This window comes from Misgurnus anguillicaudatus, chromosome 6 (genome assembly GCF_027580225.2).
Source record: "Misgurnus anguillicaudatus chromosome 6, ASM2758022v2, whole genome shotgun sequence".
Taxonomy (NCBI): domain Eukaryota; kingdom Metazoa; phylum Chordata; class Actinopteri; order Cypriniformes; family Cobitidae; genus Misgurnus; species Misgurnus anguillicaudatus.
In genome coordinates this window covers 7533168-7549581 of record NC_073342.2, presented here as the reverse complement: position 1 = coordinate 7549581, position 16414 = coordinate 7533168, and the positions used below count along the sequence as shown (strand labels likewise).

Here is a 16414-nt window from a genome sequence, read left to right as displayed (position 1 = left end):
GAATCTCCTATAATATCCCACGAACCCCAGAAAGGATCGTACTTGCCTCACAGTCTTAGGCGCGTCCCAATCTTTCACTGCCGAGACTTTCTCGGGGTCCACGGCCACCCCTGCTGCGCTAACCACATGGCCCAGGAACTTCACTTCTCGCCGCAGCAGGTGGCACTTGTCCGGCTGCAGCTTCAGCCCGTACCTTTCCATGGCTCGGAAGACTTCCTCTAGGTGCCGGAGGTGGGAATCGAAATCTGGGGAATACACAATCACATCATCCAAATATACCAATACTGACTCCATCAACTGACCTCCAAGGCAGCGTTGCATCAAGCGTTGAAAGGTGGCCGGAGCGTTGCAGAGCCCGAAAGGCATCCGGTCCCACTCAAACAGTCCAAACGGGGTCGTGAAGGCGGTCTTCTCCCGGTCCGCCTCGGCTACTTGCACCTGCCAGTATCCACTGGCCAGATCTAAGGTGGAATACCAGGCCGACTGCGTGAGGCTAGCAAGGGAGTCTTCAATTCGTGGTAAGGGGAAGGCGTCTTTCTTAGTTACCAGGTTCAGCTTGCGATAGTCCACACAGAACCTCCAGGCTCCCGTCTTCTTTTGTACGAGCACGATGGGGGCCGCCCAGGGACTACTACTCTCTCGGACAATGCCCCGGCCCAACATGCCCTGCAGGAGTGTACGTACTTCCGCATACAAGGTAGGTGGGATCGGTCGTTATCTCTCCCGGCTTGGCCCTGCGTCCCCAGTGGGGATGTGATGTTCCACCACCCTGGTGCACCCGTAGTCCTCATCGTGCCTCGCAAACACATGTTGCCACTTCCGAAGGAGTGCCTGCAGTTTCTGTGTCTGTACCTGTCCCAGGTCGTCTCCTTGCAGTGACTCACCCGCTAGGTGTCTTGGCACACCTCTCCCCTGGTTACTCGCCGGGGCATCCATTTGGGTCAGGGCCACCTCGATCACAGTGGGGCACACCTGACGGAAACTGACGTCCCTCTCTTCCCTCACCTGGTGGGGTGTGACCATCGTCAGCCGGGCCAGTCGTTGATGCCGGTGTAACTGTACTGCATAGGGGTGCTCGTTTCGTACCCTCACTGGAACTCTCCCCCGGCGGACCGCCGCTAGTCCCCGTGCTACCTCCACTTGCGGGCAATCTGTATGTGGTTCTACCAACACCCACTCCTCTGGGCTCGCTTCCCGAAGGGGCACTCTCGCCCATACGATAGCCTCACTCCTAGGGGGAATAGACAAGGCAAAACGACACATTACTCTTCCCACTTCCTCCCGATTTCTACGAACCTGGTTCATTTGGACCCGGCGGCAATCGGCCACTACACGCTCCCACTTGGGTCTCTCAGTAGGTGAGATCCTCGGACCAGGCCTAGCCTGGAATATCTCCTCCCAGCATTCGGAGAGGACATTCATGCCCAATAAGGCTCGGTGGGCGCCCAAACACTTATCTTCGACAATGATCACACCTTTTTGGGGGACGACTACCCCATGTACCTCAAGATCCGTCAGGCGATAGCCAATGTAGGGGATTTCTAGGCCATTAGCGCCCTTCAACGTCAGCCAGGGGGCCTCCGCTCCTTTTGTTCCTCCCTGTCCGAATATCTCCTTGGAGAGGCTTTCTGCGAACATCGTTACCTGTGAGCCCGTGTCTACCAGGCACTGAATCCATTTGCCACACACTTTTACTTCTGCCACCGGGCTATGCCCGACCATCTGTTGCCTAGAGCTGTCCCTTCTTCCCGGGTCTTCTCGAGGGGTCCCGGCCACACGACCCACTGTGGCCGGTCGTCCTAAAAACCCCCCTCTGATGCCCTGCGGGGCCCACACTGACGGCTATAATGCCCTGGCTCACCACACCGGTTGCAGATCGGCCGTCCCTGCTCATCCCACTCGAAACGGGGCCGAACATAGCGGTTTGGGCGTCCAGGTGGCTCCCGGCTGCGTCCAGGTGGCTCTCGGCTCCTCTCCGAGTATACTCGCTCTCGGGGTGCCGGCCTTGGTTCCTCCCGCGCCTTACCTTGGCGCAGCTCTCCCAACAGAGCACTAGATAATTCTGACATCTGTTCCCGGACATCCTTCAAGAGTTCTGCTTTCAGAGCCTGCTTCCAATCCGCGCGTTCTGGTTGTGTTGGCACGCTCTCATTTACAGCCGCGCATACTGGGGTCTCACTCACCTCTACCTCATCGCCCTCCAGAGCTAGCGCCTCCTTCCTTAGATCTTCAAATGTGAGGCCGGGGTCCCTCCGAAACTGGACCCTCAGGCTCTGTCTCACGGGGCCCTCTTTCATCCCCAGAAGGAACTGGTCGCGCAACAAAGTTTCTCCGTCGCCCAGCCCATGATCGCGGCGGGTCTGTAGCCGGGTGAACTGTTCACGAAGTCTTAGGGCAAACGCTCTAATGGGTTGTCGGGGGCCTTGTTTAATATTAAAAAATTGGGAACGGAGGACGGCTACAGGGGTGTGGTCACCATATTGCTCGGTGAGAAACTGGAATATAGTTTGGGCACTGGTTCGGACAGCTTCAAAGGCGGCCTGTACTTCTCGCCGCGCTTCTCCCTCTAGGGAGTTCAGCACGAACTGTAGCCGCTGGGCTACACTAAGGCCTTGTAGGTCGGCTAAATACTCTAACTGAGCCTTCCATTCCGTTAGCCGTACTCCCGACTCTGTCCCTCCATACTTTTGGACCCAAGGGCTGCCCATAAAAACAGGCACGGCACGGGGTTGGGCTGCGGGCCCCGCGTTGTCGGTCATTGGGCTAGTCTGGTTACTCAACTCGAGGTGGAACCCTGCCGACTACGCCAAAATCTGTCACAAGCCAGGGGCTGGCTGCTAGTGGTTAAGCCACGCCCCTTCTCAATTTCCACCTCGAGGAGGTCCCCAAAACCAACCCAATGACCAAACAACAACGAGGAACAGGTAAGTATAAAAAATAGTCTTTATTTATTTAAATATTTAAAATGTACTGGGAATTGGGGAAAGGGAAAATTAAAACTAATGTCCGGCTCTGCCCTCCAGGGGGGCCACGAGCAAGTGAGTGACGGGGGGTGGGGATAACGTCGGGGAACGGGCTCCCGCCTCTGATTCCCTCTGCCCGTGGCGCGCTCCTCTTCCTTCCTGGAGGCAGAAATAAATCAAAGTCAGTGTTGGTGTAGACTTGTTTGTATCCGTGTACCTGTGGCTAGCTCGAGGCGGTTCGCCGCCTGTCTCACACAGCTCCTCGCTGGTCGACTCACTTTCCTTCCCTGTTCTCTCTTTCTCCACAGATGACTGCTGGGACACAAAAGCACAATGAATCGGTCTCCAATGGTTCTCTCACCTCTGCGCTGACTACAGCGTTCGGTAGGTAAGGCTCTCTTCACAGTTCGGTATCTCAGTGCTCACGCTGGTTCTCTCTCTCTCTCCACAGATAACTGCTGGGACACAAAGGCACAATGAATCGGTCTCCAATGGTTCTCTCACCTCTGCGCTGACTACAACGTTCGGTAGGTAATGCTTTCTTCACAGCGCGGTATCTCAGTGCTCACGCTGGTTCTCTCTCTCTCTCCACAGATGACTGCTGGGACACAAAGGCACAATGAATCGGTCTCCAATGGTTCTCTCACCTCTGCGCTGACTACAGCGTTCGGTAGGTAATGTTCTCTTCACAGCTCGGTATCTCAGTGCTCACGCTGGTTCTCTCTCTCTCTCTCCACAGATGACTGCTAGCTACCACTTCGAGGTAGGTGTGGCTCTCTGCACAGCTCTCACGGCACACTCCTCTTCCCTGTTGAGTTGGCAGGTTTTAACAGGTTATGCTTAATGTAACAGGGTGGCGGACTTACGATGGCTGGCTACGCGATGCGTCAACTGGACAGTGGTCTTTCCTAGGTGGCGCCGGGGGCCGAAACCCTCTCGGCGAGCTCGTTGGTCCACAGAGGGGCGAGAATGTCACGCCGGCACACCGGGTCGAGCGCTGCCCTTTCCTCGAGACCCGTTGGTCGATCGAAAACTGGACCGGGGCGCCCTCTCGTTGAGACCTCGGGGCGGCGGATCTCCTTCGCCTCAAGCTCTGCGATGATGAACAGAAGACACAGGTAAGGTAGCAATAATACAGATAATACTCACGCACCGTCAATAGCACAGTTCTTCACCGCCACTCATAAACTCAAGTCCGCCGAGCGCCTAGCTGGGAAAATACTTCGAGATGCCACTTCGTGATTTTTAAGACTGAAACACACTCACAGCATAATCATGTACAGGTCTTACTCTAGGACCATAGTTCCTCTTTACCGTCTCTGAAGCGAGTGACTGGAGGCGGGGGCTACGTCGGACAAGACAACAGCAATCCCACTGCAAGACACAGCATTACACAGCACCACTTCAAGTGAAAATTTCTACATCCAAGACTCACCCACCACTCAGTGCACACAATAGACGCCCGTCTTCCTTTCCTTCGCTCTGGACGGAAATATGGAGATGTTAACTCGGCCTAGTGTTTGTATTTCGTCACTAGAGCTGTTTCACAGAAAGGCCCTTCGGCTCACCCACCGCGCTGGCTCAGGGGTAGGGCCGTCCGCTCTCTTTTGGAAACACTCAGAGATATACAAGTCAAATACATACACAATACTTCTGTAAGAAGATTTCGTTACTCACAACTGTTGTATTTTCTTTGTCCTAGATTGACTTCACGCTGTAATAGTTCCAAATGCACAGACAGGGCGTTTTCCAGCCGCCAACACTACTCTTCCATAAACGTATACTCACAACGGTGCGTCTTTTCTCCCTTCGTTGCTTTCCTCCAAGGTCAGTATTCGTTTACTTCGTTTACTTCGTTTACCTTTAAGGTCTTCGGTATTTTCCTTCACGTAAATCTATAATCCAGAACGAGAGAGAGAGCAATACAGCAGTCCAAAATAGTGTACCAGGTGAGCCCAACTCAGCGCTACGGTCCACACCAACAACAGGAATAATCGACCTCAAACTGTGTTTCAAACTGATCTAAAATACTCTCCTGAGTGTTGTTCTCGCCCAATCACCCGGCGCTCCTCTTGATAACTCTCAGCTGCATGTAATTCGGCTGATTACAGCGTTCGCGGCGCTACCGGATGTCCGGTGTTTTCTTTTACCGGTCCGGGCGGAAACATCCGGGCGGAACCAAACTTGCCCAATTTTTGGTTCCGCCTAAAAGATCGTCACTCCTGTGACATGAACTCCACTGATGGTCAAAGTGAAATCTGTGTTTGATCCGCTGCCACTGAATCTTGGATGGAGTTCCTGACTGATGACTTGTTGCTCTATATATGAGGAGTTTAGGAGCTTCTCCAGGTTTCTGTAAGTACCAGGCTAAAAAATCACCATTATGTACTGCACTGCTGACTTTACAGTTTATTTGAACTTGTTGTCCTGGTTGAACTGTTATTGATGGACTCTGAGTAAGAGTGTACTGTCCTCTACACACTGAAAGAAACAATAAGAATAAAAAATATAAGACAACACTGAAACAAATCAATATTTCACTCTTCAATGAATTATGATAAAAATGTTACAACACAAACCTTGAGTAAAGACTGTGAGTGTCCAGATGAAGATGATGATGAAAGTCATTGTTGTTCTTTTGGTTTGTGTGATGATGAAGATTCTGTTCTGTTCTGATCTCAGTCATGAAGTGTTAAACTCACAGCACTATAAACACTCACACATCACTGAAGCATGACAACACAATGCAAAGAAGACGACAGGAAACTTCTGCTCATATACACTATCATTATTCAATGGACTTGCACACAATAAATATTCTGGTGAAATAAACATCAGAGATGCTTGTCACAAGCTACTACTACCGGAACCACACACTGGTGATGTAGATCTTCTTCCAAGCTGGTATTCCTTGGAGCATCCACATTGAATGGAACCCTTCTGCATCGTCAGCAGGGATCTCAGGGTCCCGGGTGTTGCGCCCCTTAACCTGAACACCTCACCTGAGTGGGGCAGCAAAGACTGACTAGCCTTCACCTGCAGAAGGGATCCAACTGTGGGCTATAATAAAGAAATAATAAAGTTTTGAATAAAAGTAAAACATTAATGTGCAAAATTAATTTGTGTAAAGTGCATGTGTAGGCAGGTTTAAGAGTTACAAAGTGTCCACAAAAACCGGAGAAAATACAATGATCAAGCAACAAATATGGAAAGATTTTGAAATAGTTTTTGTTTATTATTTCAATAAAAAACATTCAGAGACATTCTTCGCAATAGTTGTTTGTGTTGTGATGTTAGTGTTGTATATTCTGCTGTAGTTTGTGTTCAGTCAAGTGTGTAGAGGTTTTTGTACAGTCGCTCTATTAGTTTGTATCACTGTGGTTCACATTCGGCAGCGGCACCAGACTGGATGTTGGCAGTAAGTAAATAATCCAATAGTAATTTTAATACAGTAAATAACTGTTTCTAAATATATACATCAGGTATTAAACAATGAATGTAATTCACTTTATTTAAGTTTATTCCATGATCTGTGGGATTCTGATTGGCTGGAAATTATAAAATAAAATCGTTTAGTAACTGAAAATATTTTTAGCCATTCGGTCAAATACTGCACTGTAAAGAGAAATACTAGTTTTAACTTGACTTTAACTTGACAAATGAACCTGGAAGAAGCGGGATAATCAATGGCCTGCAATGTATTAAAGGATTTATTGCACCCCTCTTCACGTCGGGCGGTTGTGTCGTTAAAATCCTTTAATGCACAACAGGCTGTTGATTATCCCTTACGTATTACTATACAACAGTTCTTTCTGGTTCTCGAATCTGATTGGCTAAGACCTATGCGATATTGTGCTGATATCGGCACTGTAACCGCTTCACCTTTCGTATCATTCTGCCACCTAGTGAATGGAGGTCCTAAGCAGGATAATCTCTGAATGGAAAAACACAGACGCCCTGTTTTGAATCACTCTCCGTTTGTCTCATTAGTTTACTAGCTCATAAATCAGTCTGTGAATCCCCAATCGGAAGTTATTCCGTCAAAGATCAGCGCTCTTGGATGTTACGTTACAGTTAATGGGAGAAATGTCTTGTCACATCGTGTGGACGATTAACACTTGGAAAGAGGAATATAAACACTCGGTTTTTTTTCTGGAGCTATATTTCTTATCAGAACGCGAAAACACCGTGGAACTGCAGGTAAGCACCGCAGCTTTTAAATGTGGACATTGATCATTTACTTTATCGTGACCTGACTATTAAAACATGTTATGAGATATCGCCACTGGTATATTTATAAGCAGCATGCAAAAACATCTCTCTGACACTTATAAAAAAACGTTTTATATAGTACTGACAAGAACAAAGTTTACTAATAATAATCGAGTGCTCGTACCACGTTAAGAATAAATGAGAAAGCAATAGTAACGTTATACAAGTAGTTTTATTAACTTTTACCTCGCGCCAAAACAATCAACCCTATATCACAAAATTGCGTGACTATTTCACGCATGTGTTACGGATGACACAAGTCAGAAATCCCAGAGCAGAGGGTATTTTAATGATGTACAATATCAGTGGGTATGTGTAGAAAATAAACAAACAACAATGTCTTCATGTATAAGTGTGTGTGTGTATGTGTAAATGCAAAAGTCACAAAGTGGGAAACACTGAAGGACATCCACTTGAGATACTCTTGATGAAATCCTCGCAGGGCACAGAGAAGGAATCCTGGTGGGAGAGAGAGAGAGAGGCGGTCAGATCTTCAGCAGAGTCCGTGCTGGACAGCGCACTGCAGCGGTCCGAGGAAAGCGCAGAATTACGCGCCCGAAAGCGCACTGCGGCTGGACAGCGCAAGGTGTATAGCAGCGCTCGGAGAAACCACAGACTAAAAGTCCTTAGCTGGATGATAGTAGATATTCCAATCGGGAACAACTGATGACAGGACAGGGAAATCTAAGAGGCAAGGCAGCAGAGAGCTCGGTGAGTAATACAATACGGGAAACAGATAACAAACTCGACAAGACTGGAACTAGACTAGCTAGCGGGCAGGCACATACAAAGACGAACTTGCAAAGAACACAGGAAACGAGGGGAATTTAAATCAAACCGGATTGGACAATAATGAGAATCAGGTGCGGGTCGCAGGTGAGAGAAGTCAGAGGTAATGAGAACACCAGGTGGAAGACGCGCACGTGTGGAGCTGTCAAAACAAAAACACAACACATAGTGAAACAAAGACAAAGCAGCCAATAAGACCGAAATCATAACAGGACTCCCCCCCCACGACCGCCACCGGGCGGTCCATGAGGAGGCTCACCCCGTCGCCGGCGGAGATCCTCTATCAGCCCAGGGTCCAGGATGTCCCGGGCCGGTACCCAACACCTCTCCTCCGGACCATATCCTTCCCAGTCTACAAGATATTGAAATCCCCTACCCCGGCGACGCACATCCAGTAAAGACTTAACTGAATACACAGGGGCACCATCTATAAGCTGAGGGGTGGGAGGGGTGGGGGCAGAGGGAACAGGATTAAGGTGGGAAAAATACACAGGCTTCAGTTTAGACACATGAAAAACTGGGTGAACCCGACCGAGTGCTGGGGGCAATCTGAGCCTGACCGTCACGGGATTAATGACCTTAACAATGCTGTATGGCCCAAGGAATCGTGGAGCCAGCTTGCGAGAAGGCTCACGGAGAGGTAAATCCTTGGACGAAAGCCATACTTTCTGCCCACAGATAAAGCGGGGCGCGGTTCTACGGTGACGATCGGCCGCGGCTTTGGTTCGTCTGGAAACCTGACGCAACGTAAATCTAGCCTTTCTCCAGGTGCGTTTGCAACGACGGACAAAGGCTAGTGCAGACGGAACCACCGCATCAGGTTCTTGTGACGGGAATAAAGGGGGCTGAAACCCCATGGACGCTTCAAATGGGGACATGTTAAGGGAAGAAACAGGGAGAGAATTGTGGGCGTATTCAACCCAAGGTAACTGTTGGCACCAGGAGCTCGGATATTGCGATGTCAGACAGCGGAGAGCTCTACCTAAATCTTGGTTAGCCCGTTCACATTGCCCGTTGGTCTGAGGATGATACCCTGAAGACAAGCTAGCTGTGGAGCCTATTTGTCTACAAAATTCCTGCCAGAAACGCGAAATAAACTGAGGACCCCTATCTGAAACAACGTCTGTGGGCAGACCATGTAAGCGAAAGACGTGTTCGATCATTACCTGGGCAGTTTCCTTGGCAGTGGGCAATTTGGGCAAAGGGACAAAATGAACCGCCTTGGAGAAGCGATCCACAATGGTCAAAACAACAGTGTTTCCCTTAGAACTAGGCAAATTGGTTACAAAATCGATGGCGATATGTGACCAAGGACGAGAGGGGATAGGTAACGGTTTAAGCAGACCAATAGGGGCTTGATGAGAGGCCTTATTGCGGGCACAAACCTGACAGGCTAACACAAACTGTCTGACATCAGGACCCATAGAGGGCCACCAGAAACGCTGACGTACGGTAGCCAACGTTCTCCGAACTCCCGGATGGCAAACAAACTTGGACTCGTGACCCCACCGGATGACCTCGGAGCGAAGCGCATTCGGCACCCACAATCGACCCGCTGGGCACCCCTCTGGCACTTCCCCCTCCCGGCCGGCCCGTCTCACCCGTTGTTCTATTCCCCAGCGCAGGGTACCCACCACCCGCCCCTCAGGGAGGATGGTTTCGTCCCTATCAGAACCGGGACTTTCGAACAAACGAGAGAGAGCGTCGGGTTTGGTATTCTTTGAACCGGGCCGGTACGAGAGGGTGAAGTTAAATCTGTCAAAGAAGAGTGCCCAACGAGCCTGACGAGGAGATAACCTCCTGGCTGAACGGATGTATTCGAGATTCTTATGATCCGTCCAGACCAGGAAGGGCTCCGAGGTCCCCTCCAACCAGTGACGCCACTCACCCAAAGCCAGTCTGACCGCCAGCAGCTCCCGATTACCTATGTCATAATTTCGCTCTGCTGGGTTTAACCGATGGGAGAAAAAGGCACAGGGATGCACCTTGCCATCCTTAGCAGACCGCTGAGACAAAACGGCGCCTACCCCGACATCCGAAGCATCCACCTCCACAATAAATTGAGCAGCCGGATCTGGAATAGAGAGAACAGGAGCAGAGATAAACCGGGACTTTAAATTATCAAAGGCCTCCTGAGCACTAGAATTCCAGACAAACCTCTCCTTAGTGGAAGTGAGAGCAGTAAGAGGCTGAGCAACCTGACCATAATTTCTGATAAATCGCCGGTAAAAATTGGCGAAGCCCAGAAATCTTAATAAATCCTTACGGGATTCGGGGACTGGCCATTCGGCAACCGCTTTGATCTTGGCTGGGTCGGGACGGATCTCACCTGGGGCAACAACAAAACCCAAGAACGAAACTGACTTACGATGGAATTCGCACTTCTCCGCCTTAACAAACAACTTATTCTCTAACAACCGGCGTAAGACTCGGCGGACATGCTGAGTGTGTTCCTGCATAGAGGGGGAAAAGATGAGAATATCATCTATGTACACAAAGACAAACTTGTTAATCATGTCTCTCAGCACATCATTCACCAGAGTTTGGAAGACTGAGGGAGCGTTACAAAGCCCGAAAGGCAGAACGCAGTACTCAAAGTGTCCAGTAGGGGTATTAAATGCTGTCTTCCACTCATCTCCCTCTCTTATACGCACCAGATGATAGGCATTGCGTAGATCTAGTTTAGTAAAGACCTGCGCTCCCTGCAAAAGCTCAAACGCAGTAGACATTAAAGGAAGGGGGTACCTATTCTTAACAGTAATGTCATTTAATCCCCTATAATCAATACAAGGACGCAGGGAGCCGTCCTTCTTTTCAACAAAGAAAAACCCCGCCCCTGCGGGCGAGGTGGAGGGACGGATGAGACCGGCACGCAGAGCATCATTAATATACTGGTCCATAGCCTCTCTCTCAGGACTCGACAAAGAATAAAGTCTACCTTTAGGCGGAGAAGTGCCGGGGAGGAGATCAATAGCGCAATCATATGGCCGGTGAGGAGGAAGGGAGGTGGCCCGGGCTTTACTAAACACCTGAGCGATATCCGCATACTCCGCCGGGACCCCGGTCAAATCGACTGCCGGAACCTGAGGAAGAGAAAGAACAGAACCAGAAACAGCAGAACCAAGACATGACACATGACAAGACTGAGACCAAGACAAGATAACACTATGCTGCCAATCAACGTGAGGGTTGTGTTGCACTAACCATCCATGCCCTAAAACAATAGGAGATAGAGATGCATGAAGGATATGCAACACAATCTCCTCACGATGATTACCAGACACAGAGAGACTCACAGGAGAAGTGCAGTGTGTAATCCGCGCCATCTGCTGCCCCTTAAGGGACCAGACATCCAAAGGGGATTGGAGAGGGACAACCGGGATACCCCAGGCGCGAACCAGCGCTTCATCAATGAAGTTGCCCTCCGCGCCAGAATCGAGAAGGGCAGTGGACGGGTGATCACGCCCAGCGAAGGACACAATGACGGGGAGTTGGGTACTGGAAACAGGGGAGAGTTTTGAAGAAGTGCCCACCAGGACTCCCGTACTCACTGATGGGCAGCGGCTTTTAACGGGCAGACCCTTGCAAAGTGCCCGGGCTTCCCGCAATACAAGCACAGGGCCTTCTGTATACGCCTCTCTCTCTCTCTCTGTGACAGGCGCAAACGCCCCAGCTGCATGGGTTCAGGCTCGACTGCTGGCAGTGGTGAAGGGGAAGTGATGGTTTCCTCCGTAAACACTCGCTGACGAATGGAGCGTCGCTGATCACGAAGCAATCTCCTGGCCTCGATCCGGAGAGCGAGATCTATGATGGCATCAAGTGAAGGAGGAAGGTCTTGAAGAGCGATCTCGTCCTGAAGATCATCGGATAACCCCTCAACAAACTGGGCTCGGAGGGCCGCCTCATTCCAGTGACAGGCAGCCGCTAAGGTCTTGAACTCTATGGCATACTCTGTAACAGTGAGTCTGCCCTGAACGAAATGTGCCAAACGAGCTGCTGCGGCGTCCCCACGCACCGACCGGTCGAAAAGTTTCTCCATCTCCTCCCTAAACTCGTTAAAAGACCGACAGCAAGGATCATTGGCATCCCACACGGCCGTAGCCCACTCGCGCGCTTTGCCAACCAGAAGGGTAATCACATACGCAACCCGGGTGCGTTCCGAGGCATAGCGGCGGGGCTGGAGGGCAAAAACTAGAGAGCATTGTGAGAGGAAAGCCCGGCAGGAGGCGGGATCGCCATTATATGGAGGTGGAGGGGTAACGTGAGGTTCCGTCTGCAACGGCTGACTGGGCTGGGTGGCATCATGACTGACCTGATCAAGCCGAGCGGAAAGGTCATTCAAACGGGCAGACAAACCCTCAACCTCTTGAGAAGTGGTGGTGAGGCGAGTCGAGTGTTGTCCTAGCCATGAACCCTGCTGGGCGAGCGCCGCCCGGAGGGCATCAACCTCCGCGGGATCCATTGTGGCAAGTTCGTCCTGTTACGGATGACACAAGTCAGAAATCCCAGAGCAGAGGGTATTTTAATGATGTACAATATCAGTGGGTATGTGTAGAAAATAAACAAACAACAATGTCTTCATGTATAAGTGTGTGTGTGTATGTGTAAATGCAAAAGTCACAAAGTGGGAAACACTGAAGGACATCCACTTGAGATACTCTTGATGAAATCCTCGCAGGGCACAGAGAAGGAATCCTGGTGGGAGAGAGAGAGAGAGGCGGTCAGATCTTCAGCAGAGTCCGTGCTGGACAGCGCACTGCAGCGGTCCGAGGAAAGCGCAGAATTACGCGCCCGAAAGCGCACTGCGGCTGGACAGCGCAAGGAGTATAGCAGCGCTCGGAGAAACCACAGACTAAAAGTCCTTAGCTGGATGATAGTAGATATTCCAATCGGGAACAACTGATGACAGGACAGGGAAATCTAAGAGGCAAGGCAGCAGAGAGCTCGGTGAGTAATACAATACGGGAAACAGATAACAAACTCGACAAGACTGGAACTAGACTAGCTAGCGGGCAGGCACATACAAAGACGAACTTGCAAAGAACAAAGGAAACGAGGGGAATTTAAATCAAACCGGATTGGACAATAATGAGAATCAGGTGCGGGTCGCAGGTGAGAGAAGTCAGAGGTAATGAGAACACCAGGTGGAAGACGCGCACGTGTGGAGCTGTCAAAACAAAAACACAACACATAGTGAAACAAAGACAAAGCAGCCAATAAGACCGAAATCATAACAGCATGGACCAGTGTGACAATGTCACGCTTTGCCGCGTTTGAGCGTGAGCATGTCACGCTTTTCTGTTTGTGTCGCTGTCACGTATTGGTTACTCAACTTTTTTGTCCTATTTTCAAACCATTGTCGCTTCGGTTTAGGGTTAGATTTGGTGCTTGTGTTATATGTCACTTTAAGTATTTGTCACTTTAAGTATTGGTTTATAAAATAAAAAGATACAAGACTTATTCTTTTATATTTTCTAAACTTTAACCAATTGTCACCTGACGTTGGGGTTAGAGTTTGTTTAGGTAAGGGTGTCATTTTATGTAAATCTAACCCTAAACCGAAGCAACAATGGTAAGAAATTAGGACAAAAAAGTTGAGTAACCAATACGTGACAGCGACACAAACAGAAAGCGTGACATGCAAACGCGGCAAAGCGTGACATTGTCACGCTGGTCCATGCGTGAAATAGTCACGCAATTTCGTGATACTGGGTTGAAACAATAACAACACAAAATACACTAAATATGAATTAAAAAACAAGTAATAGTTTGATCATGACACCAAATACTGCTGATTTGATCTCATTTTGACGATCATAAACAAACAAGGCCAACATGAGAGCCAGGGTATCTCAGAGATGTAGCCCAGAGAGGGCGGGGGTCAGCGGGGCGAGTGAACACTGATGTCCGCTCATGCTTTGGTTCTCATTCGTACCGAATCTCACTAAGCAAACGTTCAAACAGGCGCTATCTTTACTAATCGACTGCAGATTTAAATATAATACATATACATTCTCGACTGAACTAATCTTAAAACTACACTTTGTGACCAAGAAACGGTAATATAAAGTAACGGCTTTTCCGTCCATTGAGTTGTTATGAGCTTCAAAGCAGCCGAAAGTTTTACCTGTCATTCTGGCTGCCCTCAAATCCGTGGCGGAAGAAGTAGTTCTCAAACAAAGAGGCTTTTAAAATAACTCCGTTGTTGTTTTCTAGTTTTCGTTTTTTCAAACGTGTGCCGTCGAACTGTTGTATAAAAGCTATATCACACTCCTATTCGAGCGATATTGCTTAAATAATATATTGTGATCACCTTATAATTTTGACTGTAGTGTTTTGGTATAATGTAATGTGTGACTAATATTCATTTGTTCATAAAGTTTGTCGAATTTTCCAAACTGTTTCCAAAAATTGTTGCAAAATTTGTTAATATTTATATGGACCTCGACAACTAATCTTATTCTGTTTAGACTCAATATTTTGTTAATAAAGTACAGCTTCAATTTATTATTCAATTTATTATGAGATTTTAACTAAAGGAAACAACAAATGGAAAAATTGAGATACAAAAACATTATTATTTATTAATAGTTTATTACTTTTTAAACTACACTTGTTTATAAATGTGTTCATGTGTATTTAATCAAATAAAAAAAAATGTTGGTTGTTTTATCTGTAATATGAATGAATTTATATTCACCTATAACTAAAATTTAAGTTAAAAAGTGTTTACAGAAGCACATGTCAAACTTATATTCTGTACAACATGTTTACATTATTTAGATGTTATATATTTATATTAATTACATATTACATATTATAATTAAACTGTAAATATGTTATAACTGCTGTTATTTGTACAATTTTACTTTATTTTACTGTGTCACTGTTACAGTGTAATTATACATTTAAGTACTGACTAATAATGATTAACAACATTTACTTAGTACAGGATTGGGGTTTGGTTTAGGGTTAGTTGAATGTAATTATGCATAATTTACTGTAAGAATTACATGTGTAAGGCACTGTAAAATATAGTGTTATCATTATTGTTTTTACAATAACCAATCATTTTCAACCTGACAAACAGTATTTCAATATAATAAAATACTTAACACCATAATGTGAATATGAACTTTCACCTTAAAAGAGAAAAATGATATTAGCCGTATAATTCAGCCATATATGATTAAATAACCTTAAAATTATTCAGGAGAACCAAATAGTTATTATTTATTATCAAGATATTTTATGTTTAACACAGATTCTTGTGTGAGTTATTGACTATTGATGTGATTGTCAGCCAACAGTCCCCCTAAAGTGAGCGTCCTGCCGCCGTCCAGTGAAGAGATTTCCACAAAGCAAACAGCAACATTGATGTGTGTGGCCAACAAGGGCTTCCCCTCAGACTGGAGTCTGAACTGGAAGGTGGACGGGATCAGCAGCAGGTCTCAGTACAGCAGTGTTGCTCTCCTGGAGAAGGACGGTCTGTACAGCTGGAGCAGCAGTCTGACTCTCTCTGAGCAGGAGTGGAGCTCAGTGATCTCAGTCAGCTGTGAGCTCACACAGAAAGACCAGCGTGATAAAGTCACTGGAGAATTGAGGAGAGATCAGTGTTCACAGTAGATCCACTCACTCTCTCCTCTGTCTCACATCAAGACTAACAGACTAACTGTGTTTCTCTCTCTCATCTCACATCTCTTTTCACAAACAACACAAGTCTATGTCTGCTTTATTCATTCACTCATGATTGTGTGACAATTCAGCAAATAAAATCATATTCTATCTTTATGTCTTTGACTCATTTTGTCTGTTTTGAATATGAAAGCTCACATTTTATAAATAAACCTGACTCAATGAAGCATGAAAACACCTGCAGATGAAGTAAATTTACATAACTGTCAGTCAAATGAAATGAAGAACCTTGAACATGAAGTGATTGGTGTGTTTAGTTTGATAGTTATTCTCATGTGACTCCTTCAGTATTTGTGTTACAGATGTTGACTAAATGATACTTACTGATGTTTCTCTATATGAGCGATTATCATCAGTTAAAATTTTATGAATTAAGCTGTAGTACAATAATAATAAAAACTAGATGAGGTTAAAGTTTGTGAACAAACTTTATGTTGGCTTGAGAAAGCCTAGTCTGAGAGTAATAGCTGGAGCTGCAGTTGGGGCAGTTAAGTTAGTTGGGGCAGATGGGGTAGTTGGGGCAGACTTGGGCAGTTGGGGCAGAATGGGGCATTTGGGGCAGATGGGGCATTTCGGGTTGTTGGGGCATTTGGGGCAGAATTGGATAATGGGGGCAGATGGGGCATTTAGGGCAGTTGGGGCATTTAGAGCAGTTGGGGCATTTAGGGCAGTTGGGGCAGAATGGGGCAGATGAG

The 16414-nt window shown here is 47.5% G+C and overlaps 1 gene segment (V, D, J or C); it reads left to right on the top strand.

The window, feature by feature from the left end:
• Positions 1–3002: 3002 nt before the first annotated feature.
• Positions 3003–15727, top strand: LOC129433549 (Ig kappa-b4 chain C region-like). The segment is given in 3 exon segments: positions 3003–3038; positions 6330–6381; positions 15328–15727. Coding segments are annotated over 3 exon segments (411 nt in total).
• Positions 15728–16414: the final 687 nt, after the last annotated feature.